This window comes from Pelodiscus sinensis, chromosome 32 (genome assembly GCF_049634645.1).
Source record: "Pelodiscus sinensis isolate JC-2024 chromosome 32, ASM4963464v1, whole genome shotgun sequence".
NCBI classification, from domain to species: domain Eukaryota; kingdom Metazoa; phylum Chordata; order Testudines; family Trionychidae; genus Pelodiscus; species Pelodiscus sinensis.
In genome coordinates, this window is record NC_134742.1 from 6,385,951 (window position 1) to 6,413,625 (window position 27,675).

The 27,675-nt window shown below is 48.9% G+C and overlaps 2 protein-coding genes across 7 annotated transcripts in view; one reads left to right on the plus strand and one right to left on the minus strand.

Moving 5' to 3' along the window:
* The window catches only part of LOC142823105 (C-type lectin domain family 2 member D-like), a 250,235-nt gene that overhangs the window by 207,842 nt on the left and 14,718 nt on the right, over window positions 1–27,675 (minus strand). For 5 of the 6 annotated variants that reach the window (XM_075913408.1, XM_075913407.1, XM_075913410.1 and 2 more), the window contains exons 4-5: window positions 26,837–27,009; window positions 26,104–26,207 (exon numbers count right to left, since the gene is read on the minus strand). In XM_075913408.1, coding sequence (XP_075769523.1) covers window positions 26,104–26,207; window positions 26,837–27,009 — 277 coding nt within the window. Of the gene's footprint in view, window positions 1–19,523; window positions 21,833–26,103; window positions 26,208–26,836; window positions 27,010–27,675 lie in introns of those variants that run through there. The other variant, XM_075913409.1, reaches the window with a different exon arrangement.
* LOC142823107 (killer cell lectin-like receptor subfamily B member 1B allele C) lies at window positions 3,121–19,078 on the plus strand. The gene is made up of 6 exons (XM_075913420.1): window positions 3,121–3,831; window positions 10,079–10,177; window positions 11,560–11,727; window positions 15,382–15,536; window positions 16,274–16,386; window positions 18,677–19,078. Exons 1-6 carry the CDS (start codon window positions 3,747–3,749, stop codon window positions 18,798–18,800), a joined length of 744 nt encoding a protein of 247 aa, XP_075769535.1. The 5' UTR covers window positions 3,121–3,746; the 3' UTR covers window positions 18,801–19,078.

The following is a 27,675-nucleotide window of genomic DNA, read 5'->3' on the forward strand; positions in this document are numbered from 1 at the left end:
TTGAGCAAGGCCGGTATTTGTATAAGGATGCCCCTCTGTGGTCCCCACCATCATGGGCAGTTCTGTGCCTCCTGGACTGTGCCAAGGCCTTCTGTCAGCTACACAATCCAGAAGGACATCATCTTCTCTAGCTCCTGTAGCCCCTATAGAGCATCCTTCTTTAGAATCTCCATGTCCTTGCTCACTGAGTAGGAAGCGGCAAGGGGTGAAGCCTCGAGGTATTTCTTCCTCTTCTCCTGATGAGACCATCACACTAGAGTCAACATTGTCTATCTATGAAGGCTTCAAGGTCTTTCAAAACCTCATAAGGTGAGTGGCATCGCAGGCGGAACCAGTGGAAGACAATACACACAAACAATTGGAGGCCCTGTAGACTCCTGCCCTTCCTATTAATGCAGTTCTGTTGGAACCTGCTAGCATTCTTTGGTGGACACCAGCTTCTATTACACCCACTGCCAAAGAAGTGGCGTACACAATATAAAGTTCAATTCCAAGAACATGATTATTTCTTTACTGACTTTGTCCCAGATTCTCCCATAGTCATGGTAACAAATGAATGAGGCAATTATATTTAAAGGCTACTCTGAAAGAAAAGGAGCTTACGAGAATGGATTTGCAGAAGATGAAGACCTGTATCTTTGCTAGCCTTCAAATTAAGGTGTTAGAACTTTGCCTCTCGGATGGATTACAGCAATATAATATACTTAGACATGAAACCTCCTGCGCTTAGGAAACTCTTATTAGTACAGAGCGCTCTGCAAGGTCTGTACTAGGATTTTATGTCGAATTTAACCACATAATGTCAATTTTCTAAACAGTGAGTCCACACTACCAAGCTCGTTCCTTAAAGAGCCACTAAAGGTGCTTTTGGTCCTATTGCTTTTCACGAGGAGTAACACTAAATTCAGCCTTGCATGCTTGACTTTATTGTAGTGCAGATGCAGTGTTGTGAAATTCAACATTCTTGGCCTCTGGGAGACTGTGCCTACTCAGGCCAAATCTCTTGACTCTACTGCTCTCCAGGTGAACAGGAAAAGCATGTTGAATTTGAAGTTCATTTCCTGTCCTCAGAGCAGGCAGCACAATTGAGCAGCGCACATGGCTATGAGTTCCATGAGTTCGAGTTCTGTGAGCACCAGTTGCAGACAAGCACCAGCATGGAGCATGCAGGAGATCCTGGACCTCATTGCTGTATGGGGAGAGGAATCTGTTCCCACAGAACTACTAATCAGCAGACATTTATGCCAAGATCGCAAAGGGCATGGAGGAGAAAGCATATGCAAGGGACACCCAGCAGTGCCATGTTAAAATAAAAGAGCTTGATCTTGGAAGAAAGTTCCAGATGGCAGCTTTGTGAACAGACAGGCCGTCCTAAAGATGTGCACATCGTGCACCTTTCCCGACCATCCCACGCTGATATTGGTGAAACGACCCTTGTGATCCACCAGCCCCTGCAGCACCATTCAGAAGTAGCCCTTGTGGTTTTGTACTCCTTGGCATGGTGCTCGGGTGCCACGATAGGCATGTGTGTTCTGTCTATCGCCCTGCCACAGTGGGGGAGCCCCAGCTTGGCAAAGCCCTTCACTATGTCCTCCATGTTTCCCAGAGTCATTTCCCTCTATAGCAGAAGGATATTGATGGCCTTGGCCACTTGGGCTATGTCTACATTGGCAGGTTCTCGTGCAAGGGTTCTTGTGCAAGAATTCTTGTGCAAGAACACGACCACACTGCCATGTGCTTTTGTGCAAGAGCATCCATGGCAGTGAGGACGCTCTCTTGCGCAAGAAAGCTCTAATGGCCATTTTAACCATAGGGCTTTCTTGTGCAAGAAACCCCTGCCAAGCATCCACACTGTCCTCTTGCACAAGAGCTCTTGCACAAGAGGGCTTACACCTGTTAGAAAAGGGCGTAGCTCTTGTGCGAGAAGCCCTGTCTTCCGATGCCGTACTGCAAATCTTCTTGCACAAGAGTGGGCGGGCAGTGTGGACGCTCTGAAGGTTCTTGCACAAGAACAGCCATTTTTGCGCAAGAACCTGCCAGTGTAGACATTGCCTTGGATCACAACAGCAATTCACAAAGTGCCTTGAAAGTGATCTTGTGCATTTTGAAGTTTTGCAGCCACAGCTGCTCATCCCATCCCTGCATCACGATGGGGTCCCACCAGTCTGTGCATGTCTGACAGCACTTGAACTGGGTTCCACTGTTACCAGAGGATCAATGTTGACAGCATTTGACACTCACTTAGCTCACAAGTGCTTCACATAAGAGCATGTTCATGGCCTCCTGCAATTCATCCTCATTCCGATGGACCATGGATATCATGTGGATATGTTCCAGCATACAGCACATGATGGTTAAAATCATTATCACAATGTGCAGCGAGCTCCAGCATGGAGTCCATGCTCGCAGTGTTATGGTATCTGCATGGGTAGCCAGGTAAAGAAATGGCATGAGAAGAATATTTACCATTACAATAAACTGGAGTGGGGAGTGAACAAACAAGTGTATTATGGGATACTGACAGCATGTACCTAAAACAATCTGCTGCATGGTTTTGGTCCCATTGTCCATCAAGAGTTTAACCCAGAATGCAAAGAGCCACAGGCTCTAAGGTATAGCTACCCATAGTGCTTTACTCTCAGAGTTGATGGTAGCCTGGCATCTGAGGTTGTGCTACTTTGACCTACTTTCAACAATGTCGAATCCTCTTGCAAAGTGGGGACACGTGCCTTAGACTTAACAAGATTGGGTGGTAAAACATCGACCTTAATAAATTTAATGTAATCTTGTAATGTAGATGTGGCCTTAGTCCTTGTCTTCAAAGCACTCAATGGCCTAGGCCCAATGCATCTAAACCGCCATCTAAAGCTCTAGGATGAAGGATGTTATAATAAGTTAAACATACTATATGTTACTTACTTCAATCATGTTTGTATATTGCCCATTATCAAGGCTCGCCGAACATTATCAGGGCTCGTCCGGTGATCTGCACATGCGCAGATCGTTCTGCGCATGCGCAGATCACCCAAACCTGGCTCTTCCGGGTTGCAATCTACTCACCACGGGCGAGTAGATTGCATTATTTGTTGAGCCCTGCCCATTATTGTGGGGACATGCGCCTTCGACTTAACCAAATTGTATGATAAGACATTGACCTTAAAAATTTCAATCCAACTCATAGAATAGATGTAGTCTTAGTCTTGTCTTCAACGCACTCTATGGCCAAGGCCCAAGGCATCTAAACCACCATCTAAAGCTCTAGGATGAAGACTATAGTTGTCAATTGCATTCCCCTCGTCCAACGGGATCACCCAAGAGCAGCAGGACACAGAACGATCTCTGGAATTAATTTCCCAAAGAACTAAGGATCATCACAAACTTTCCCATCTTCCACTCCAGGCGTAGGGCACATTTCTTTGGCCTTGCTGTCTGGCCATCTCTATCCACATAGCAACAGGTATATTTACATAAAAACAACAACCCCCTCACACACACGCTACCAAATCAAGACATTTTGCTGCACATTTCTCCCTCTGGGGAGGTGAGGAGAGAACAAACACATGACAGGTGTTAGTCACGTTGCCTAATGCACTAACACAAGTCTCTCAGACATTACGTTGAGGAGCACATTGTAAGATCTGGCATAGAAAAGAACAGAAATATGCTACTGCTCACCAGAGGGCAGACATCCACATGAGGCTGCTCTTAGATACAACTGTACGCTCACATCTTCCTCTGTACTTGCCATGGCTGGAGAAATAGTTTATGCTGATTTAAACATTCCTGGAGCCAGTTCCTCTTCGAGGCCACCAAAACGATCTCCGCACCTCAGTAAGTGGATTTAGTTTCTTATTTTTGCCCCAACATGGGTAGTCTTTGGTGAGGATTCCATTTTTCTAAGTTGTTTAGGTTTGGTTTTTTGACTTGCAGCCCAGGCAGTTTAGAGAAACTGTGTCTAGAGCCAAGAAGCAGCTCCATGCTTTATGTATGGTAGGACTGAGCTACTGGGAAACCCTTTACCACTCTCAGCATTTGGCAACTGAATTCTCTTAAGGTAATAGAGTGCCCTTTAGCTTGTTAGTGCTACATGTCACGGAAAACTTCATAGCAGCTGACAATCAAAGCCTGCAAATGCAAGTGCAATGCAATATGCTGTACTTTGTATGGTGCCTTCCTATTGATTTCACATGTTTTCAGACATACTAGCAAACTATTGAGGTATCAGTACATTGTAAGTGGGTTATAGTTGGGGGGGGGGGCAGAGAGCAGTGCATTGGGCAAGTCTGAGAGACAGTGATTGAGCACAAGGAATGTGGGTTGCTCACAAAATAGAATTTATTATATCAGAGGGAGGGTTAAAATCCACATACCTCTGATAGAAGAGGTGGAATCTGAAACCACGTAGGGAGCCAATTATGTCCAGAGGGTGCTGGGTTTGGGGAGGGTGCCAGGCTCAGGGAGAAAAGGCTACAAATGCAGTAAAATCTAAGGTACTCAAAAGTTTAACAGAAGGGAAGAGGTGAGGGAGAGCACCAAAGATGCTCCTCATCTTGAGCGTCATTCGATCTAGATAATGGGGGCAAGCAGGATAGGTCTGCTAACCTTGTAGTGATATAAGGAGGGAGAGGGAAGCCCAGTATCCGAAGAATGTAAAAAATGGGACCAGAGAAGAGGAAGAAAAGAGAAGAACCTGGCCAAGATGGGTGGATGAGTGGGAATGACAGAGACAAGGAAGTGGATTTTATACTGGGTGCTGAAATGGCCACGAAACTAGGCAAGCGTTCCAAAGACAGAGATGTTGTGATCTGTTTCTGAGTCCAGGCGACACAGCAATTTATTGCACTGTAGTTCAACTGAAGTGTGGAAAGTCAGGAGAAGAAAATGGCAGAGATGGGGACCATCAGGAGTTTCAGTGTTGGAGGGAATAATAATAAAAATATAAGAAACAATGTTGTGATCGATTTAGACAGAGATCCTCTTGAACAGGGGTGGCCAATGAGTTAGACACGAAAAGCCAAAAGAGCTGGGGACAGTAGTGCAGAGAGCCACACATCCCTCCCCCAGAGTCAGGCACCCTTAACCCCCATCCCCAAGCCAATGCCCTCCGCCAGACACAGACACCCCCAGCTCTCCCCACTCTAACCCAATGCCCTCCCCCAGAGCCAGGCCCCCCCAGGCCTCTCCCATTCTACCCCAATGCCTGGGTCTCACTGGAGCTGCCACTGCCACAGCCATGCACGTCTCCCTCCAGGCACTGGGGCACGTGCACAAAACAGGCATGCGGCTCTGAACGAGCTGTAACCCTGAGAGCCGCATTTCTGTGAGCAAAGAGCCACATGTGGCTCAAGAGCCACAGGTTGGCCACCCTGCTCTTGAGATTGTCATTTGATGTGCGGGAATTACCACTGGGCTTGTCTAGCTGCCCTCTTGGGGACCTTACCACCCTATCTTGCCAAGTCAGAACCTCTGGTTTCTCCCAGCCAAGACACAGAGTCGGGAGTCACTGCTCACAGCAGAGCAACACACACACTGAGATCCACTCAACCCTGGGAAGGATCAGGCAATGGGATTTGAAAAAGCACACCGGCCCGATGGAACGAGAACCCCAGATAAATCCATCTCACTATGCATGAAGTTTATATAGAGTGAGCTCGTAAATTATTTGCTCCCATTATCAAGGAAAGAGAGATAGAGATGAACAGTGGTTGTGCCCTCTCATAAGAACATAAGAACGGACGTACTGGGTCAGACCAAAGGTCCTTCTAGCCCAGTATCCTGTCTGCCCACAGTGGCCAGCACCGGTGCTCCAGAGAGGGTGGACCGAAGACAACGATCAAGCAATTTGTCTCCTGCCATCTCTCTCCAGCCTCTGACAGAGGCCAAGGACACCATATTATCCCCTGGCTAATAGCCTTTTAGGTGCCACCTAACCTCCATGAAATTATCTAGCTTCTCTTTAAACTCTATTATAGTCCTAGCCTTCACAGCCTCCTCTGGCAAGGAGTTCCACAGGTTGACTACACGCTGTGTGAAGAAGAACTTTCTTTTATTAGTTTTAAACCTGCTACCCATTAATTTCATTTAGTGTCCTCTAGTTCTTCTATTTAGGGAACTAATAAATAACTTTTCTTTGCCTGCCCTCTCCACACCACTCATGATTTTATAGACCTCTATCATATTCCCCCTCAGTCTCCTCTTTTCTAAACTGAAAAGTCCCACTCTCCTGGTAACAATTATTTACACTGGGTTTATTAATAAACAAAAGTGATTTTATTTATTACGTATAAAATGTAGGATGTAAGTGGTTATGAAGAATAGCACACCAAGCAAAGTTAGTACACAAAATAAAATAAAACATGCCGGCTAAGCTTAATGCATTTAAGACAGGGGTTCTCAAACTTTGTGATACTGCGACCCCCCTGTAAGTTGCTGCAACCCCCCTCTAAGTTGTTCACGACCCCCCTCTAAGTTGCTCATGACCCCTAGGGGGTCAGGACCCACAGTTTGAGAACCCCTGCATTAAGAATCCTGTTACATGCAAATTCTTACTCTAACCGTAGCTCTAATCCTCTTTTTCACAAGCTGGGCAGCCTACCAGCTTGGGCCTGATCTTTCCCCCTGTTTAGCATAAGATGTTTCCAGTGGTCATCGTGGTAGGTAACTGGGGTGTCCTGGTGTCTCGCAGCAGCTCGTATTGTTTGGTTTCACGCCTTTATATAGATTTTGCCACAGGCCAGAATCCTTTGGGTTCAGTTCAAACTTTTCTCACTCTGAATGGACAAGTCCAGTGTCCAAAGTGGTTTCCAGCATCCAGTGCCCTGGTCACTTGTAGGACCAACCATAGTTGAGGCTCACAGGAGAAGCAAGACTATTCGCAGCTCCTTGTCCCAAATACGGGAGCATTAAGTTCCTTACGTATTATGAATGGTCCTCACAGAACAGGCCTAGATCAAGAACAACAAGGAGTCTGGTGACATTTTAAAGACTAATGATTAGGGCATTAGGGCACAAGCTTTTGTGAGCTTCAGATTCTGAAGAAAAAATACCTAGCTTAGTGTGTGGTTGTCTAGTTAAATTTAATTCTTGCTGTGAACCAGCATAAAATCGTATCTATGCATGTTAGATATTCTTTTCAAACAGGATCTGATCTACTCTTGAAAAGTATGTTAGGAGTTAGATTTTGCACGTGACAGCCGTGTAAATCCAGAGTGATGCCCTAGTGGTCAGTGTAGTTGCTACAAACACTAACTAAGAGCTGAATTGGACTTTACGTGGTTTCTTTAGCCAGAGTTACATACGTTTGTTATGCTGAAAACTGGCACTATGTTAAGGAATGGAAATTTAGGCCCCAGTCCTACTCTGATCTGATCCCTTTACGGGTGGATCTTCATTCACACCTGCACAGAATCCCATTGAAGTGAATGGGCACAAGGGCCCATCCATGTGGCTCCAACCACAGGACTGAGGCCTTTATTCAGAGTGGGGACCATTGTGATCATCTAGTCTGACATGCTGAGTAGAATTTCCCCAGAACAATTCCTAGAGCAGATCTAGACAAAAACATCCAGTCTTGGTTTTAAATTTGTCAGTGATATTGAATCTGCCATGACCCTTGGTAACAAGGTATTTCCAGTCCTACAACTAAGGGCCTTCTCCTCCACATACTTGCAGCCGAGGTGCAAAGCTTTGTGCTGTGAGTCCTCCCCAGACCCCAACCCACAGATGTTTATGACCATGTTTAACTTCCCTCAAATGAGTCATCTCATTGAAGCAGTCACTCACAAGTTTCACATTATACCCGTGCTGAAATCAGTAAAGGATCAGGGTCTAAGGCTGAAATTAAAATTAAGTTGTTTCCTAAGATGCTGTCAAAATCCTGCAGTCACAGCATTGACTTTATATAGCAGTTAAAATTGGAAGTCAAATTCTAATATAAGGATGATTTTGAGCTTCCCACTTCCTTTTCTTAAAACCCCCTCTCGTTTTAGCCTGAAATAATTCATGATAGTCTGAAACTACCAAATAATTTTCCTGAGACATTTTAAAGTAAAGTACAATAAACAAGCCATTTAAAAAAAACAGAAAACACAACCCTAACTACTAATTATTCAGTATTAATTACTATGAAATATACCAGGCGGCAGTGCCAATGGTTCTAATTAGGAGCAGGTGCCTTATTGTACTAGGTACTGAACACATATAGACCAGACAATAGTTTTTCATTTTTCAAAAATTATTCCCACTGTTGTGACCACTTGTAATCTCAGGATAATTAGTTCTGTAAAGTTCATAGTAATGATCTGAATTAGGTGTCTGTGAAAATCCACACACAGTGATACACTTATATGAACAAAATGATGTAATTTTTGAATGGACTCCAAATTAATATTCATTACAACAGGAAGAAATGTAAGTCTCCTGTAGTGATTGGAAACCCTGTGAGTGTCACAAGCTTCATTTGGAACAAAAAATTAGTTTTTCACCTTTTCCCTAGTGAACATAGGGAAATGTAGGGTGAGATAGGTATAAATATGTTTCTCTTTGTCAAGGGCATTCCCCACTCTGGCACTCCGAGTGCCACAAGAGACTTGAAAATACCTTGCCTCTATAGGCTTCTGTTTTTAAAACTTCCCAAGGTCACAAAATCCCTGACCTCGGGTGGCATGTTGCCACCACCCAAGTGCAAAACCCCTTTATTTTTTAAGCCAGGAAGACTCACTTGGGAACTTCTTCCCATGCGGTACCCCAAGCTCTTTACCACAAAAGAGCTTGAAAAAAACAAACAAACTATAATCTCTGAAAGCTGACCTCCCAGTCTTAGTCTTAGTCTTAATCTTTAAAGTGCTACATTGTCCTCCCAGTCTGACCTCCCAGTCTTAGTCTTAGTCTTTAAAGTGCTACATTGTCCTGCATTTTGCTTCTCCCAGTTTTAGGTATTGATACACAGATCCCCTGTTATCTTCCAGGACACAAGAATCAGATCACAGTCTTAAAAAGGGGGATTTTATTAACAAAACAAAAACATATGCTTGGAAAAAGAATACTTGGTTGCTAGGTGTTATCGAACAAATGAGAAAAAACAGATTACAACTCAGAGAATTGCTTCCCTGGGATTCAGCTTCAGTTACATTGTATGTGGGGGGGGGGGGGGGGGAAAGGGGGCGCACGGACTGAGCACAGAGGAATTTAACCAAACAACAAAACAAAGAAAATAACCTGATCATGTCTAATTAAATATTCCCTATTGCTTACTTATCTGTAGCTTCAAGGACCAATCCATTTCTAGGCATGGATATTCCTGCCTGGGTCAATTCATCTTTTTTCCCCAGCTCCTGGTTTGAACTCCTCACAAAAGAGCTACAGAAGGTAATCAGTCCTCTTTCAATGCAAATGTCAACACTTTCTTCCCATTGGTTCTTTTGACTCCCTGCCAACACTTCCTGGCTACCCTGGGTTTAACCCTTCAGTTACTGAGTGCTGGGATGTTTAGAAAAGAGTAGCATACCTCCCACCCATCAGACTGCTTACAGACTAGTACAGAAGATTAGTATCTGCTCTTTTTGCCCCCACATCTGCCACCTTCCCCACCCACCAGCAGCCCTGCTAGGCTTTTACCATGGGTATCACATTTCAGGGAGGCCACAAGAAAGGATATGAGGGCAGAGTATGGCTGTAGAGAATGATTTCAGGAGGCTCACCCAGTGCTTTTTTTGAGATGGTACTGCCCGGTACGCAGTACTGGCACCTCCTGTCAGAACTTATCTAGCAAGAACGGAGAGTACCGGCACCTCTGTAATGAAAATGGCCGACAGGGTGTTAAAGAGTACTGGCACTTAAAAAAAAAAAAGCCTACTGAGCTCATTCATGCATAAGGGACCGTGTAGAAAAAGGTGTGAAGGAGCACTGCAGAGAAGTGGATGAACGCGCCTGTCATTGTTAACGCTGTGAATGGTGTTATATGAAGAGGAGTGGAAGTCCCATGTCAGGAGGCTGCAGGAGGCTCCAGAAAAGAACAAGTTTCATTTTTAATTCTCCCACTGGGTGCTGAGGGTGTTTCTCCAAACTATGTCTCTGATAGGTTCCCCTCCATGTCCCCGGTGGCATCGCATCGCTGTAGGGGCCGGATGGGCTGGGAACATCGTCCTGACAGTAGCTGTGATAGCGCTGGGGGCTTGGGGTAAGTAGCACCCACCTATTGACCCATTTGGGTTTGATTCTGCCCCACGAATTCTCTTCTCATCCCCAAATCTGAACGACGTTCACGTCCTGATTCCAGTCGGTGTGTGAATGAACTGGCAGGCATCGCCTCTCCACCAGGGGAAAATGTTCCAGGAACAAGACAGAGCTAAGGGCTGGATGCATGAAATGTGTGTGGGCCGGCTCAGGCAGGTTCACTCTTACATGTGGGTGGGAGACAGGAATGCACCTGTATGTTCAGTGAATGGGATTCCCTGTCTGCACCCCAGGGCTGTGTCTAGACTGGCAAGTTTTTCCGCAAAATCATCTGCTTTTGCGGAAAAACTTGCCAGCTGTCTACACTGGCCGCTTGAATTTCTGCAAAAGCACTGACGTTCTCATGTAAGATTGTCAGTGCTTTTGTGGAAATACTATGCTGCTCCCGTTCGGGCAAAAGTCTTTTTCCGAAAAACTTTTGCGCAAAAGGACCAGTGTAGACCGCCCAGATTTGTTTTCCGCAAAAAAGCCCCAATTGCAAAAATGGTGATCGGGGCTTTTTTGTGAAAAAGCTCATCTAAATTGGCCACGGATGCTTTTCCACAAAAAGTGCTTTTGCGGAAAAGCGTCCTGCCAATGTAGACGCGCTTTTCCGAAAATGCTTTTAACGGAAAACTTTTCCGTTAAAAGCATTTCCAGAAAATCATGCCAGTGTAGACGTAGCCCAGCTGTGATGGGTTAACACTCCCGTGGACCTGGGGCTATTTTTTATTTTGGCCAGCAGTGCATTATGACTGAGTCAGGTTACTTGCATACCGTGGCCCTACACTGCTTCCGGAAGCAGCCAGCTGCCAGCGGGCCCCTGGCAGGAAGGAAGACAGCATGTCTCTGTGTGCAGCCTGTGCTTGTAAATGCCACCCTTGCAGCTCCTATTGGCCATTTCCTGGACAGTGGGAGCTGTGGAGATGGTGCTGCGGGCAGGGGCATTGTGCATAGCATGCTAGGGGCCACAGAGATGTCCAGCTCCCGACAGCATCTGAGAGTAGCATGAGGCCATGGCATGCGGGCAGCCTGTCTGAGTCTTGCTGCGCTGCTGAACTTCAGCAACCCAGAATTGGGGAGATCACAGTGGATTGACTGGCAGAGGCAACAGGCCTGACCAGTCGATCACAATTGGTGGGTTGGTGACCACTTGAATTTATTTTTGTGGGGCCCCACATAGCCCAGTGCCCTTGGCTGCAGCCCCTAAGGTCCCTCTGTTAATCCAGCCTGGATGGATACTACACTATTTGGTGATTCACACCCTTACACACACACAATTGTTTTATTAATCCCTAACTAAGTGCAATAGAAGTGATTTTCTTTGATGTTGATGCTCTTTTGAAGTTTCCCAGTTGCAGGGCTCTTGTGAAGGACAGTGCAGAGGGGCTCTGAATACATCAGAGAAGAATGAAACCAGAATCGTCAATAGCACTGAAGGCAGCTCCAGCCTGGAGGATTTCCGGTCTCGCTTGAAATCCATTCTCTGTGAACCCCCCAATGGCAGCTTGGCAGGTACTGACAGCTCTTACTGTCCCAGAGCTGTGAGTCATTCTCCATTAATGAGTCTGCAGCTATCACTGTGACAGGAAACCCAGTCACCATATGAAAGGGACACTGAGTTTGAAATACAGTGGACCAAATTCTCATGCATAGTGAGACCCCTTAGTATACATTACTCCAGTGCTGTGATCTCCAATCACTCACAAACCATGTGAGAGGCCCAAAAAGCATGAGATGATTGGTTTATTTTAGGAAAATTATATTTTGGGTTGTTTCTATTTGCCTTCTGGTTTCTAAGCCACTTGGGTCCTGCAATTGAGCTTTTCTCTGTCATTATGAGGCTAGAAGCTTTCTTTAATGAAACAGAGTCTCACCTAATCCCCTGGTTTAGGAGCTGGCACTTAAAAGAAAACACCAAACTTCACACGATGCAAAATAAAAACATGACAGATGGTGACACGGCTTATGTGACAATGTGAAGGGGGCTAATGATAGGAGTAAACTTTCATTTTTCAGTCAAAGTGCTCGGGAGGCAGAAAACTATTTCAACAAAACCTAGAAAAGTTCAAATGCAAAAAGTGTTCTGTGAAAAATTTCATGTTTTTTGAAAAAAGGCAGTTTTTTGCCAGACAGCTGCCCTCATAACTGCAGCAGGAAAACAATGTTGAGGGCATAGAGTGATTTTTTAAGTAGACACAAAGCTTTTTAATATGCTGTAATGCTTTAGATGCAGTAGTAGTGATGTACTATCCCAAATTCCTGAGTCAGGTTTAATTTTTGTCAATTCCAATTAGTGGGTGCAGGTAACCGGTTTTTTTTTTTCCGAAACAAGGCTTTTTGGAAAAAAAAGCGGCCGTTTGGACGTGGATCTTATGAAAATAAAAGCCTTTTTCAAAAGATCCTGTATTCCTCAAAAAATTAGGTTTACAAGATCTTTCAAAAAAGGCTTTTATTTTCAAAAGATCCACGTCTAAACCATTTGGAAAAAAAAAGCGGAAGCTGCCATTATGCAAATGAAGCACGGGATATTTAAATCCCAGCTTATTTTGCAATATCGATATGTCTAATTTACATCCCTTTCTCAAAAAAGGGATGTAGTCTAAACACAGCCTCTGAAGCAGGCACTCTCTTATGTCAGAGTGAAATAACCACACTGGTACAGCGTCATTTGCAATATCGATACGTCTAATTTACATCCCTTTCTTGAAATAGGGATGTAGTCTAGAGTACCCAGAGAGTTTAATCCTCAGCTGTTTGTATACAGAAGCAGCAGTGACACCTAGTGGTCAGAGTACTTCCCATTGCTAGATCACAAGCAGTTTTAACAACAGTGCAATAATATAATTTCTACAGAAGGTAGATCACAAAGGGTTTTACAAACTATATAGTACTCACAGGGGTCATTTCTCCACCACTGAAATCGAGCCACTTCTGGAGTGAAACTCAACAGCTGTCCAGCAGTGCCCAACACTGCCTTCCAATGTGATAAGGAAATGACTGAAGAGGAACCCCATAGCCTGCTGGAATTGTGGGAGGTATTTTAGAGGGGCAGATTGTAGTACCCCATGTTGGAATTTGAACAGATTCAGATCCCACCGCCCCCCGCAGATGACTGGCAGGTAGCGCATATAATGCTAACATTTACAGTGTGATCCTGGCAATTACAGGGTGGTGAGCCTGACTTCAATACTGGGCAAAAGGTTTCCACCATGAACAGTGCGGCACTCTGCACCTCTTAGTTTTCATGTGCACAGTCCTATCTCTTCTCAGTTCCTTCATTCCAGGCCTCAACTGCAGATGGAATTTGGTTCACTCCTCTGAGCCCTGTCTCAGGGAGACGCACTTATTTAGAGTTAGAATTAAAGTTTTTACACTTAGTAGTTAACAGTTGTCTTAGTACTAGTTTTTTTGTCATTAAAAAAAAAGAAGAAAAGATGAAGAAGATTAAATGGAACTGCGGCCAAACCAAAAAAATAAAATAAAATAAAAAATAAAGGAGAGGCAAGGAAAGAGAACAAGAAAACCAAGATGCTTACTCTGACCCCTCACTGTGCCAGGGTCACCATGTTTTAAAAAATGCGACACCTGTCGCGAAACCATGCCTGCATCAGACGGGCACTCCTCCTGTATCAGATATCTTGGTGAGGCACATATCCTTAAAAAATTCCTCTACTGCTCCAAACTTACTGCCCGGTCTCATCGTGACAGGAAGATGTGGCTTCGTATGCTCCTCTTTGACAAGGCTCTTCAGCCTCCAGGCACCGGGGATTCTGGCTCTCATATGGAGCCTCCTAGGCCTGAGAAGAGACAAGCAAGCTCTCCTGCACCAAAGGCTGCAAAAAAGAGAGTCTCTCCAACATGCTCCTTATCACCCCGAATCTGCACCGGTGACAAGCCGGGTACTTCTGGCACCGCGACCATCCATTCCACTAAATCCATTGAACCGAAGCCATGGCTTATTCCCACTTCTAGAAACCTCATTCCACAAGGAATAATGCCTATCCTGAAATAGCTATTTTGAAATAAGGTGTATGTAGCTGCTTCACTGATGCTATTTCGATATAGCCCAACCCAAAGCCATTCTTAGTTATTCCTCCTGGGGCTCTAAATAGAGGTAGCACATCTACATTAAGGAAGCCAGCCTCAGACTCATTTTGAGGCTTTCCTGCAGTGTAAAAGTACCATTTTGAAATAAGCTATTTCGGAATAACTATTCTGGAATAGCTTATTCTGAAATAACTTCATTGTAGACGTACCCTGTGTGCTGACCCCTGAGAAAAGCATTTTGGGAGGTATCCCAAAATAGCTACCTCGCATCCAAGGAATGCGTCCACTATTTCAAAATAACAGATGCGTTGTTTTGGTATCCCTGTAAACCTCATAAGGGATGTCTCGAAATAGTGCTTTATTTAGAAATTTGGCACCATGTAGACATGCCAAATTTCGAAATAGCCCATTTCAAAATAAAATCGAAATAAGATACGCAATTTCCACTATGCAAATTGCATATCTTATTTCGATTTTAGAGTGCAGTATAGATGTAATCTGAGTCTGAAGGCTTTATACACCACTGTAGAGGAAACGACAGCAATATCCGGAACTTTATTTCCTCTCCAAAACAGAATGAAACCCTCCCTCTCACCCCTAGTATTTCCATTTTGAGTCCCTTCCCTCCATCAGACAGGAACAATGGCACCCAAGGTATTTCGGTCTGGTAAAAATGGCATTTTCAATTGAAATAAGGTGCCCAGATCTCCCAAAGGGGAAACAGGAAACCAAGTGGGACTAGCTGGAGTCCTGCAGCCTCTCTCAGGGCAGGACTGGTGTCACTGTTCAGTCAAACCCTGCCTGCCCTCTGCCAAAGCCCTTACCTGCCTCTCTGGCATGACTCCCCTCCCCACATGTTCCTCTACACCCGACTTTTTGAAAGGAGCGGGCATGGGTCTCATTGGCAGCCACCCACTGATCAAGTTGAAAAGAGGAAATGGGACACATGCCCATTTTGCCAAAAAAGTCGGTACAACCAGGACCAGGCTTAGAAAAGGGACTGTCCAGCCACAACGGGACGGCGGGTTGCTCTGATCCAAAAGGAACTTGAACATTTTTAAGCAGCTGCTGCAGACTGTTCAGAACTGACGACATCTCTGTTCCCATCTCTCCCTCCAGGGGGCGCCAGGTGCAAACTCTGCCCCAGGGACTGGCTGCTGCGCGGGGACAAGTGCTACTGGCTGTCAAAAGAGAATAAAAACTGGAACTGGAGCCGGGACGACTGTTTGGGGAAGAGCTCGCAGCTGCTCGTGCTCCAGAGCCAGGAGGAGCTGGTAACACACAACACAGGAGCAGCCACTAATATTTTTCTGTGGGTTCTCCAGCCCCAAAGAACCCACAGAGCCAGCATCTCTGTCTTGACTGGCCTTGGGCTGCCCTGGTAGCCCCATCAGGCCTGACGCCGAGTCACCTGCTTCCCTCACCTGAACCACTCCGTCCAGGGGCACCGTCACAGGTGAGGCTGAACCAAGGGCACCCTTAAAGGGCCCGTTCACCCTGTGACACCAAGGACTGGGGCTGGTGTTACCAGGTCTGCACAGAAAGTCACATTCCCCTGCCTCCACCAGGAATTCCAGCCTGTTCCACCTATTCACCCTTCCCTAAATAGAAGAACTAGAGGACACCAAATGAAGTTAATGGGGAGCAGGTTTAAAACTAATAAAAGAAAGTTCTTCGTCACACAGCGTGCAGTCAACCTGTGGAACTCCTTGCCAGAGGAGGCTGTGAAGGCTAGGACTATAATAGAGTTTAAAGAGAAGCTAGATAATTTCATGGAGGTTAGGTCCATAAAAGGCTATTAGCCAGGGGATAAAATGGTGTCCTTGGCCTCTGTTTGTCCGAGGCTGGAGAAGGATGGCAGGAGACAAATCGCTTGATCATTGTCTTCGGTCCACCCTCTCTGGGGCACCTGGTGCTGGCCACTGTCGGCAGACAGGATACTGGGCTAGATGGACCTTCGGTCTGACCCAGTACGGCCATTCTTATGTTCCCCTCTGCTTGCCCCTCACAGGACTCCTTACAGGATGTTATACAAGGTGCAAGCTCTGCCTGGATTGGGCTTAAAGTGACACCGCCTGGGGGGAACTGGATCTGGGTGGACGGTTCCCAGTTAGACCAAGCGTGGTGAGTGCTGCCTGTCACTGCCTGATGCTGCCTGAGAGATGTTTGGGAAAAGCTTCCGCTGTCCAACATGCTGCTGTTAAACATGCGTCTGTCTAAGGCCAGGCCTGCACCTACCTGTGTGACCAGCCCAGCCACCTTGGTTCAGGGCGTTTTTGCTGCACCAGAGCAAGCCATCGTGCCGCAGCCGCTCTACCACCGTAGCTGTGCTGGTAGCAGGGCAGCATGTGCTGACTGGGGATGGAAGAAGCACTGACATACGACCAGGGCTGTGTCGACGCTAGGGGGCTTCCATTGTCATCACCCAGAAACATCTCCTGGTGTGGCCAAGGCACCAGGAGCTGCCCTATTGCCCCTATCGCCACCATATCTGAGCACCTCACGGCCTTCACTGCATTGATCCTCTCACACCCTGGTGAGGCAGGGCTGGGCTATTAGCCCCATGCTACAGATGGGGGAAACTGACGCACCAAGACTACTCACCAAGCTGTTCAGGTGCCTGCCACTGACTGATTTCAAGGGGAGGTGGGTTGAGAGTCCCTCTCCAGTGACTTGCCCTGAGTGTCACAGGAGCCTGGACAGAGCAGGAATTGACCCAGCTCAGCACCCTAACCACTGAACCAGCCTGCCTCCGTCATGTCAGCTCCTCTGGGTGGGCAGCTGGAGGCTGGGTCATGTCACCGCTGCACAGAACGTGGCCACTGCTCCTGCCAGTGCCAGGGGGACGTGGTGGCCAGTGCCCCTTGTCTCTCCCCAGGGTGCCCATCAGGGAGACACCAATACAAGGTCGTGCCTGGACCCTCAAATGTCAAGTCATGGCCCTGGCCTGGGCTCTGCTCCTCCAGCTGGGCTTTGTGCTCCCACAGCCAGAAGTGCGGGGGAGGAATGTGATAGCGTCTCTCTACACCCCCCATGTGTAGGGCAGGAGGGTTAAGCCCTAAGGCTGCAGTGAGCCCCAGGGCCCCTGCCTGCAGGGGCTTCAGCCAACCCAGCCAAAGAGGTGGCTCAGCAGGGGAGGGGCCCTAGGGGACAGAGCAGCCCCCACACACACACACACTGCCCCACAGCGGGACCCAGAGTAGGGAGGGGTGAGGAGGTGCTAAGCCCCTGCCAGGGGGCGGCTGTGGAGCCTGCAGGGTTAGGGCATGAGCAGGCCCGAAATCACTTCCCCAGAGCTCAGCCGGGGGCCGGAGACACTTTCCTGGGCCGCCCTGTGTGGGGTTTGGCACAGGCAGGGCTCAGCTCCTAGCCAGCTCCCCACATGGGAGGGTCTGAGCTTTCGTGGGGCGTTGGCCCAGCCAGAAGCAGGGGGAGGGAAGGAGCCTGCCGGACGGGCTGTGGGTGAGCCGAGTGCTCTCACCATGGTCTGGTTCCCTGCAGAGCAGTGGGAGGGGGATGCGCCCCAGTGGGGCAGGATACACGGGCAGTGGGGCTGGGGGGCAAAGCAGAGAGAGGACAGAAAGGGTGGGAGCATGTAAAGCGTTGATGGGTGGGAGCAAAGGGAACATGCAACTGGCTGCTGCTTGTCTCAACTCACCAGCCACTGCAGCTCCCAGCCAGCGCCAGCCACAGATGGGACGAGGGAGCCTGGCCGACAGAGCCGGCAGGCAGCAGGAGGAGCAGCCGGTCCTGCACACTGCAGATTTGCCCTCCACATCCCCACCCTCATCATCAGCCCTGACCCCCACACTCACCGCCGGAGGGTGGGCAGCTGGTGAGCAGGGATCTGGCCCGCAGCAGGATCTGCCAGTATCCATGGGCAGGGAGGGGGGGAATATAAAATATGGGACAATTTGCCCATTTTAATGAAAAAGTCAGGACACCTGCAGGAAGGGGTTGCCTGGTGCAGGAAGGGGTTGCCTGGTGCAGGAAGGGGTTGCATACCTGCATACCTGGTGCAAGAAAGGGCTGCCTTCCCAAACTACCTGACTCGGTCCCTGCTCCAAGATCCTGGGGGGCCATTCAGGCTGCTCACCCTGGACCCTCAGGAGGGGCTTCATGTGTGGGTGCTCCAGGGGTGGCTGGGGTTCCACTGGTCTGACGCTCAGGTGCCCCAGGGCAGCTGGTCACAGGGGCATTAGGGGCCATGCTGCTTGACAACTCTGGGTTTAAGTGTGGGAAGCTGGGGCCAGCAGCCATGGGGGGAGAGGGCTGGTTTGTGCAGAAGGGGCAAGGCGATGGGGGTGGGCCTAGCCTGTCTCCCTTAGACAGGGCAAGGAGCAAGGGGGAGACAAGACCCACCCTGGGCCTTTCCTTGTTATCAATGACATAGACTTGCTCTTTCATTCTGCAGCTTCCCCGTCTCAGGCCCCGTGGATGGGAACAGCTGCGGTCGGACCAAAGGCAGCCGGATTCAGTCAGATACGTGTGATGCTGACTTCAAATGGCTCTGCCAGAAAGAAGCTGCCGTGATATAACCAGTGGGACCAAGGAGCAGTGTTTGTACCCCTGTAACGTTAAGACGTCTCAGTGGGGGCAGCCAGATTAGTCCGTAACCTTAAAAACAACTTTTAAAAAACAAGTCGTCCTGGGGCACCTTAGAGCCTAACAAAACTCTCCATATGGAATCATGCGCTTTCGTGGGCAAAACCCACCGCCTCAGATCAGATGATCTTGAGTGGAAAAAAGCACCGTTTCCACTCAAGGTCATTTCATCTGAGGCTGTGGGTTTTGCCCACGAATGCTCGTTCTATACTCAGGCGATGCGCAAAAGGGCCAGTGTAAACAGCTCAGATTTGTTTTGCGTAAAAAAGCCCCAAGTGCAAAAATGGCGATCGGGGCTTTTTTGTGCAAAAGCATCTGTGCCAATCTAGACGCTCTTTTCCGCAAATGCTTTTAACGGAAAAGTTTCCCGTTAAAATCATTTGCGGAAAATCATGCCAGTCTAGACGTAGCCCCTGTGTGTCTGTAACTGCAGCCTGCCAGCCACACCTGGGACACTCTCTAGCTTTTCTCAGTCTTGGTTACACTGCAGGGTGACCCCAACACACACCCGGTCCTGGATTTTCCTCCAGAATTGTAGGCTCTCTACTGCCCAGCCCTCTCCTGGCTGGGCCTGAGATGTTAGGTCTGTTTTAAGGGAATAATACATGAAAATGTGTCACTTTAAATACCGCTACTCAGGCAAGAGAAACACTGGATCGGATTAAACAACAAAAGTTTATGAACCAAAGTATACAGGATTTTAAAAAAGTGTAAGCATGGGCAATAAATATAAGGAAAAGTTGTGTCTAGTAGTCAAACTAATAATACTGAATTCAATGTAAAGGTTGACCACATCCTTCCAACACCACTCACCAAGCCTTTTGGGTCAGGACCATGCCCCCCCCAATCCAATGGCCGTTTCTTGTATCTTCATCAGTCGTGTGGGGGAGGGAGATACCTGGGGGTGTTTGTCCCTCACTTTTATAGATCAGCCCCTCTCAAAGTTCTGTGCAGCTGAGTAGAAGACGACAAGGAGTCTGGTGGTGAAAGAGGTTCTGACTGTTTCTTCTCCTCTGTTTGAGGTGCAGACTGATTTGTTCCTGCCCCCTTCCTTGCCAAAGAACAGCCACTTAATGGCCGATCAACTTTAATGACACCTGGGCGGAAGCATCAGCTTGTCCTTGGTCTTTGAGAAACAGGCTTTACTTACTCCTCAGACTTGTCTGATGGATACACCTAGTCATGATTTGAGTGTATGTTCAGAATGCCGCACTGAATGTTGTTATACACATTTCACCACGATAGTGTTAACCAGCAAGCTGTGCGTTTTCAAAGGATACGTCACAAGGCATATTGTGTAGAGAGATTATTACAACAGCATGCAGGGTGTGAATACTGCCTAGCAGAGTGTCTCGCTGGGAGTGGCAGAGCAATTCTAACTCCTGCCTGCTGCCTTGTGCCAGCCTAGGGCTCTAAAAGTTCACGGAAAATAGTTAACACCAGTTTAACATTTCAGGCTTTTATTTTTTAAAAAAAGCCCCAAACTAGAAATTGGCAATTAAAGCTGCAAACTTCAAAATCACCTGGGTTTTCACCACAATTCCAAATGACCCAGAAAAATTCATATTGAAAAACATCTGGGGGGGGGGGGGGACACCTTTTCCCACTCAGCTCTGTCCCACTCTATGGAATGGTCTCCTATACACAACCACCTAACCTCAGGATGATTCTTACCAACAACCCCAGGACATACCACACTAATACCAACCCTGGTACCTTCCCTTGCAACAAACCCCGTTGCTAACTTTGTCCACATATTTACTCTGGTGACAGCATCACTGGACCTTACCATGTCAGTTACAAGATCAAGAACACATATTCCTGTTCATCCAGAAATATAATTTATGCCACCATATGCCAACAGTGTCCTTCTGCTATGTACATTGGACAAACTTCTCAGACACTTCGCCAAAGAATTAATGCCCACAAATCAGACATCTTCAGTTTCTTTTCATTTCAACCAACCTGAGCATAATCTTAATGACCTTACTACGTGTATCTTACTTCAAAGAGACTTTAACACCAGATTACAAAGGGAAACCTCAGAACTATCATTCATGCTTAAATCTGACACTTTACGAATGGGCCTTAACAAAGATGCTAATTATCTTACTACAAAGATAGCTTCCCCAATTATCACCCCTAGTATCATTATCTCATAGATATTTGCCTTCCCCCTCACCCCTTTCTGTTTTAAATCTGATTTGTCAGTTTTATAATGTGTTCACTTTTTTTTCATTGTATTCCTTTGGTATATATGGTCATGCCAATTCTCTTCCAGAATTTGATCGGACGAAGTGCGTCTGGCCTACGAAAGCTCATCACCTATTAAACCGTCCTGTTAGTCTTTAAAGTGCTGCATAGTCCTTTCTTTTGTTTCAGCAAGATCAGAGGAACACAGCTACCTCTCTATTACTATTAAAAGGCTCCACTGAGAGTTCTCTGAAGCAAAAAGCTTCTGTAGGGGGCTCTCGGGCAGGGAAAGCTGAGGCTGGTGCTGTGCCTCTCGGCTCAGGGACGATCACGACTCCCTGTGCCAGGTGAGGTAGGTGGGAAAGGCCAATCTGAGCAGTTCCACTGGCAGGGAAAACAGGCAGCCGTGGGGAGAGGACGAAATGTGCAAACGGCTTTTCTGGCTTTCACCCAGAGAGGCTCAGACCAGGTGTGATGCTGAAGAAAGACCAATCCAGCTTTCCCAGGGCTAATTCTACCACACTCCTGCATGCTTCCTCCTATTCACACCCTGCATGCTGGCTGTTGTAACGATCTCTGTACACAATATGCCTTGTGACGTATCCTTTGAACACACGCCTGTTACGAGGCTTCTCCCCCTGGCGTCTCCTTTGCTGCTGTAAATACATCAGGTTTGCTGCAGATCCATTGTGCCTCGCTGGTGCACCGCGAGCTGCCGACCCCGTTCTCATCATTCAGGAAGGCGCAGTCACCTCCTCCTTGGATCACAAACCTGCCGGGCAGAAGCCAGGGAGCGGGTGTGAGGCAGGAGCCGGGTGTTTCCCGTCGGTCACAGACAGGGGGCGACACTCACTTAGGGCAGGGAGCTGCTGCATTCACAGCCCCTCAGTTCCCCTTCCTGCACCAGCCCTGCCCCTCAGTAAAGGGGAGAGCTAGAAAGAGGGTCGTGAAGCAGCAGGGCCAAGAGGGTCTATGAAACTGGCCTCCATGGATAGGGGGACCGTATTTCCCTATACCTAACACGGGCACCAAGGGGGCGGGGGTGCAGGCATGTGGGGCTCCTGCCCTATGAGGGGGGCGTGTTCACCGGCACTCAGAGCTCCAGCAGCTCCCCGCCCACCCTGTCCCACTGCAGGGATGAAGTTCACCCCAGCAGCACGCAGGGGAGGGAACCCCCCGGCACTTGGGGCTTCGGTGGCTTGAAGCCCTGAGCATGGGGGCTCCTCTCCCCCACCCCTCCTGCTGCGGGGGAAATACAGGACAACGTGCCCGTTTTTTTAAAAGAAGTCGGGACGCCGGGAGGAGGTCCTAAATAAGGGACTGTCCTGGGAAAAGCAGGAGACGTGGTCACGCTATCCATGGAACATTCATGCCGGGGGGGAAAGTTAACCCCAAGTCTTGCTCCCACCGCACGCCCAGCTGGGGTTGGAAGAGCCCCAGCAGCTACACCCTCTCTCCTTAGTCTGCCCTGGGCGTAGGTTACAGGGGAGCAGCACATGGCGAGGAGCAGCAGTAACGCAGCAAAGAGCTGGGGCCAGGCTCCCCGGGCACATTGTATCATGGCCTGGAGCCAAGACACCAACAGCACAGACCCAGGGGCCGTGGGGTGGCCCAGCCACTCACACCCAGCTTCCTACCAGAGCTGCAGCCCAGCACCTCCCCCCTGGGCACAGGGGCAGGATCCAGGCCCACAGGAAACGCTCCCCCACAGACCATCCTGTCTACTCAGGAGCAGGTGCCGGGCTGGAAGGAGGCCCAGCACCACTCTGGGCAGGCTGGGATCTCCCCACCCCCAGACCTCCAGCCTCTGGCTCTGGGTGGGCTAAGATGTGTCCCAGAGCCAGGCTAACCCAGCCCCTGCCTGCCTGATCACATGGCTGAGGGGAAGGGGGTAGGGGAGGCACCAGCATCCTGCCAGCAGAGAGCTGCTGGGACGGCAGTGATGCACCCGGAGCCTTCTGCTGGGGTGGGCCCCCAAAGGGCGGCAGGTTTCAGAGTTAACACCCCATTGAGATGCCTGCGGCAGCTCCTCCCCTCAGTGATAGTGTCTCAGGCTTCTGGCTGACTGAGACAGGGGTCATTCACTGGGGGAAGCGGGTTTCAGAGCCCACAAAGCGAGTGTTTGGTGCAGTGTAGACGTACCCTGAGCGCTCAGGACATGCGCCTTACGTCTGCAGCGCAGCAGGGAGTGCGGCTCCCAGCTCTGGAGCACAGACCTGTGCTAGCAAGACCTGAGCGACTCACAGCAGCAGCAGGGGGGACGTAGTGGCAGAGGTGGCGGCTTGAGCCAGCCAGCCAATTAAAGACTCCCAGGAAGACAGTGCCACCCAGTCAGCTCATGCCCTTCTGCCTGGTCTGGGAGGCCGGGTGCCAGCTGCAGCGCAGACATGTCCCTAGCAGGTTGCTAAGTGACGGCCTGTGCCATAGGCACAAAGGCAGGCTGCGGCCTAGCGCAGGGCATGCTTGCTGGAATATTGCCAACTGACCGGCTCCCTTAGCCCACCTTGGGCGTTTCCTGGTTTCCCACCCGTCACTAAAAGAGTGAGTTTGTTTTTAAAGACAAAGCTCTGGGGTGTCTCAGCACCCTTTGTGGGGAGGGAGCCGGGGGTCTCTGTGTGGTGCCAGCATACACAAGTCCCGCCCCTGCAGCTCCAATTGACCAGTTTCCAACCAATGGGAGCTCTGAGGACAGTGCAAGAGCCAGCGCAGAGCTACCTCTGCCCTCCCTGACCAGGGTGCGCTGTGCACAGAGACATGCCAGCAGCAGCTGGCCACTTCCAGGAGCAATGCGGGGCCACAGCAGGTAGACAGCCCTTCTGAGCACCCCTCTGCACCACAGGACTTTTAACAGGACGAACAGAAATGTTGGGCAGGCCAGATCTGGCTGTGGCATACTTTGCCCACCCTGGTTTAACTAGTTATCGATCCATGATAGGAACGTCCCTCTTGTCCCATGACAGCCTCTGCTGGGAGACCTTGCCCAAGGCTTTGTGAAAGTCTAAGTACCCTCTATCCACCCAATCCCTCTTGTCCACACATTTGTTTATATCCTCACAGAATTCTAACACACTGATGTGGCAGGATTTCCCTTTACAAAAGCCCTGTTGACTCTTCTCCAAACATACCATGTTCACCCATGTGCCTGGTAATTATGGTCATGTGGTTTAGCATAGTTTCAAGTAATTTGCCTGGTATTGATCTGGGGTCTAGCAATCCATGAGCCTCAGAAGTGTTAGTTAAAAAAAAAATCCATGAGCTGCCCTCCGGTCATGGGGTGTAAAGATAAACGTAAGAAATGGGTTATACCCCACCGTCAGCACTTCTGCAATTTCATTGCCAAGTTGTCCACCCATGTGATTCAGACACTGCTGAGGTACAGACATAAAAATAAATTAATCAAATCTGCAGAAGAAACAAAAAACAGGACTGTGTAGCACTTTAAAGACTAACAAGATGGTTTAATATGTGATGAGCTTTCGTGGGCCAGACCCACTTCCTCAGATCAAATAGTGGAAGAAAATTGTCACAACTATATATACCAAAGGATACAATTTAAAAAAATGAACACATATGAAAAGGAGGAAGGAGGTAAATGTCAGTGAGCTAATGATATTAGAGGTGATAATTGGGGAAGCTATCCTTGTATCAACGACTTGATTACCTGCATTCTGCTTCATAGACCTTTTAAGACGTCACTTCAAAGAGAATCCTCTGAACTGTCATTCATGCTCAAATTTGACACTTTACACTTAAGTTTGAATAAAGACTCTAATTATCTTACCCATTACAAAGATAGCTTCCCCAATTATCACCTCTAATATCATTAGCTCACAGACATGTACTTCCCCCCCTTTCTTCCCCCCTCCATTCCCCTTCTGTTCTGAAATTTGATTTGTCCTTTTCATATGTGTTCATTTTTTTTAATTGTATCCTTTGGTATATATGGTTGTGACAATTTTCTTCCACTATTTGATCTGAGGAAGTGGGACTGGCCCACGAAAGCTCATCACATATTAAACCATCTTGTTAATCTTTAAAGTGCTACACAGTCCTGTTTTTTGTTTCAGCTGCACCAGACTAACACGGCTACATCTCTAACACAAATCTGCAGAAGGCTTTCATTCCTCAATCTTTCCACAGAGCTGAATCCACCAGCATGGAAGAATGAAAGATTTGTGGTATGTAAACAACTGAAGCATTGCTCCCTATCATCTAGGAAACAGCATTTTTTTCAATGTGCACAAACAGTGCTCAGAAATGAGCCTATTAAACAATTTCAACTTTAATTTCAAGCATATTTCATTTCATGTATCGATACGAATCGTAAAATATCTCGTTTGCTATGTCAAGAAAATGAGCAATTTTGTTTTATACCTCTAGGGAACAGATACACGTAAGCTACCAAATGGCTACTGAAAAATGTGCAGTATTAATAGTGTTTGTATTTGATTTCATAGTGTTAGTTATCCCTTCTTTTAGAATTTTTTCTTCTATAACATTTTAAAAATTCATGTAGCTAAGCTATTTGTCAGTAACGGGCAGGTACCACGGTGGCACATCCACACAAGTGCACATGACCTCAATATGGGGGCACAAGACAAAACTCACTTGACTCATGGTTGAAAATCTTAGAAGGAACTTTGGCTGCTGTTTGAAGGTCAAACCCGGCTACTGGCTCACGTGGGGGGTAGTTATTAGATCACCCAGAGCCCACTGAAATCAGGCTGGGGGTGTTGTCTGCACCCTCTTTGCTGTTTCTCTGTTCCAGTGGCAGCCGCAGGCACCCAGGATGTGTGACCATCAAGCATCTGGTATGTAGACGCCTCATCAAAGATTCAGGGACCTCGTTACAGCCAAAGATATGTCCATCAGCCAGCGGGAGACACTGGCTTGCACCTGTCACTAACACACCCAGCACACACTCTTCCAAGCGCTCTCTGGCTGTTCCCACAGCACTAGCAGGGGGCTTGGCCTGAACTCGATGGCTCAGACACCAGGCACCCAAATCCCAGGGAGATCACAGAGAGAGAGGAAAAGACTCACCAGTGGTTGAATTTGGTGCCGTTGGCCCATTTCCAGGGCTGGTCTGGGTGCCTCCAGAGGCCGATCCAGTGGTCGAATTTGCCTTTACTGTGCTGCATAAAAAACTAGAAGAGCAGAGGGGGAGGCGGTGTCAGGGCCCGACAATCCCAGGTGCGCACAGAAGGGCTTTAAGTGTTCACGGGAGGAGGGGCTGGGGATTTTCCCCTCCCCCTTGCCCAGCTCTGGGTAATTCTGTATTAACCGTCCTCTGCCAAACCCAGCTCCCCCCACCCCAACTTCCCCAGGGCTGGGGCAGCGCTTGGGAGCTGCTGGGTCCAAATTCCCACCGCTTGCCCCCCATGCCGGGCCAGGCTCTGTGTGAAACCCTCACCTGACAGGGCAGCTGGGCTCCCTCCAGCCCTTCCCGGGGAAGGAGAGAGATGATCAGCACAGGGGATGCTGGGAGAGGCCAGGCCTAAGGGGACCCCTCCCCCACCTCAGCTGGCTGCTCTTCCCCTACCCAGGGGCACTGGCCCTTCCAGCCGCACTGGGGTCTCAGCCCCCCCCAGCCCCAGGCAGCCCAGCAGACACCGGGGCAGCCCAGCCCCAGAGGGTCATCTCCTGCTGAGAGGCCTGACAGTGGCTGATCCTCCCGTTACTGACACCAGAGGGGCCCTGGAAAGTCCATTGGCTCTGAGCTGCTCCCTGCCCAAGGGACAGAGCCCAGGCCAGGCCAGTGCGACGAGTCTCTCACCATTTCCTGCGGGGTGTCAATCCCAGCCAGGGAGGCCCCCAGGGCAGAGCAGTTGCTCCGGCTGTCGGGCCAGTTCCCTTCGGTCTTGGAGAAATAGTAACATTTCCCCAGGTAGCCGACCCAGGTGTCCGGGCAGCAGGGACCCCATGCAGCTGGAGAGCGCCCAGATAACACTGAAATGGGACAGGAACAGGTGGGGTGAGAGGGGGCCTGCCCGTGGGTGGAGAGAAATGATCCCGGCCCCCCAGGCTGCCTAGACTGCTCTGACCCTGTCAGGTACTGGGTGGGCTTGAAGGGGAACTAGGACAGTGGGAATCCAGCCCCACGGGAGCGTTACTTGTCCCTGGTCTCACAGGGCCACTAATCCCAGTTCACATTCAATAGGGAGGCAGCTGAGGCCCAGGCGCTATGTCAGAGCCGGGGGTGGGCTGAGGGAGGGGACCGTGGTCAGGGCTGGCAGCTGGCAGGAGAGCGACGCTGGGTAAGAGACGGGTTCAGCAGGGGTGGCCAGGCCGGTTCCCCTGCTCGCCTGGGCCGCTGCCCCTCCCCTGCTCTGCGCTGGGCTGCCCAGGAGGGGGCTGAGGGCTGGGGGGGAACAAACTCCCTGCCCTTCGCCAGGCCAAGCACCCGCTGCCTGGAGCTCCCCGCGCAGCCAGACGCAGGGCGAGGGAGACGCCTGGCGGAAGGCTCACTCACTCTGCTGTGGGGCTCCCTGCACCCATAGGGTGGAACCCCAAGCTCCCAAATCTCACCATGCCCTGAGTGAGCCAATGGGGCCCATTCACAGCCGGCTTATACCAGGGTGGCCGGCACTGTAACCATGGTGGGACTGTTACACC

Coding starts and splice junctions, on each gene's coding strand:
- LOC142823107 (XM_075913420.1), top strand. CDS start 3,747: ATGGCTGGAGAAATAGTTTATGCTGATTTAAACATTCCTGGAGCCAGT. Junction 3,832..10,078: donor AAAACGATCTCCGCACCTCA/GTAAGTGGATTT, acceptor TGTCTCTGATAG/GTTCCCCTCCATGTCCCCGG. Junction 16,387..18,676: donor TCCCAGTTAGACCAAGCGTG/GTGAGTGCTGCC, acceptor TTCATTCTGCAG/CTTCCCCGTCTCAGGCCCCG.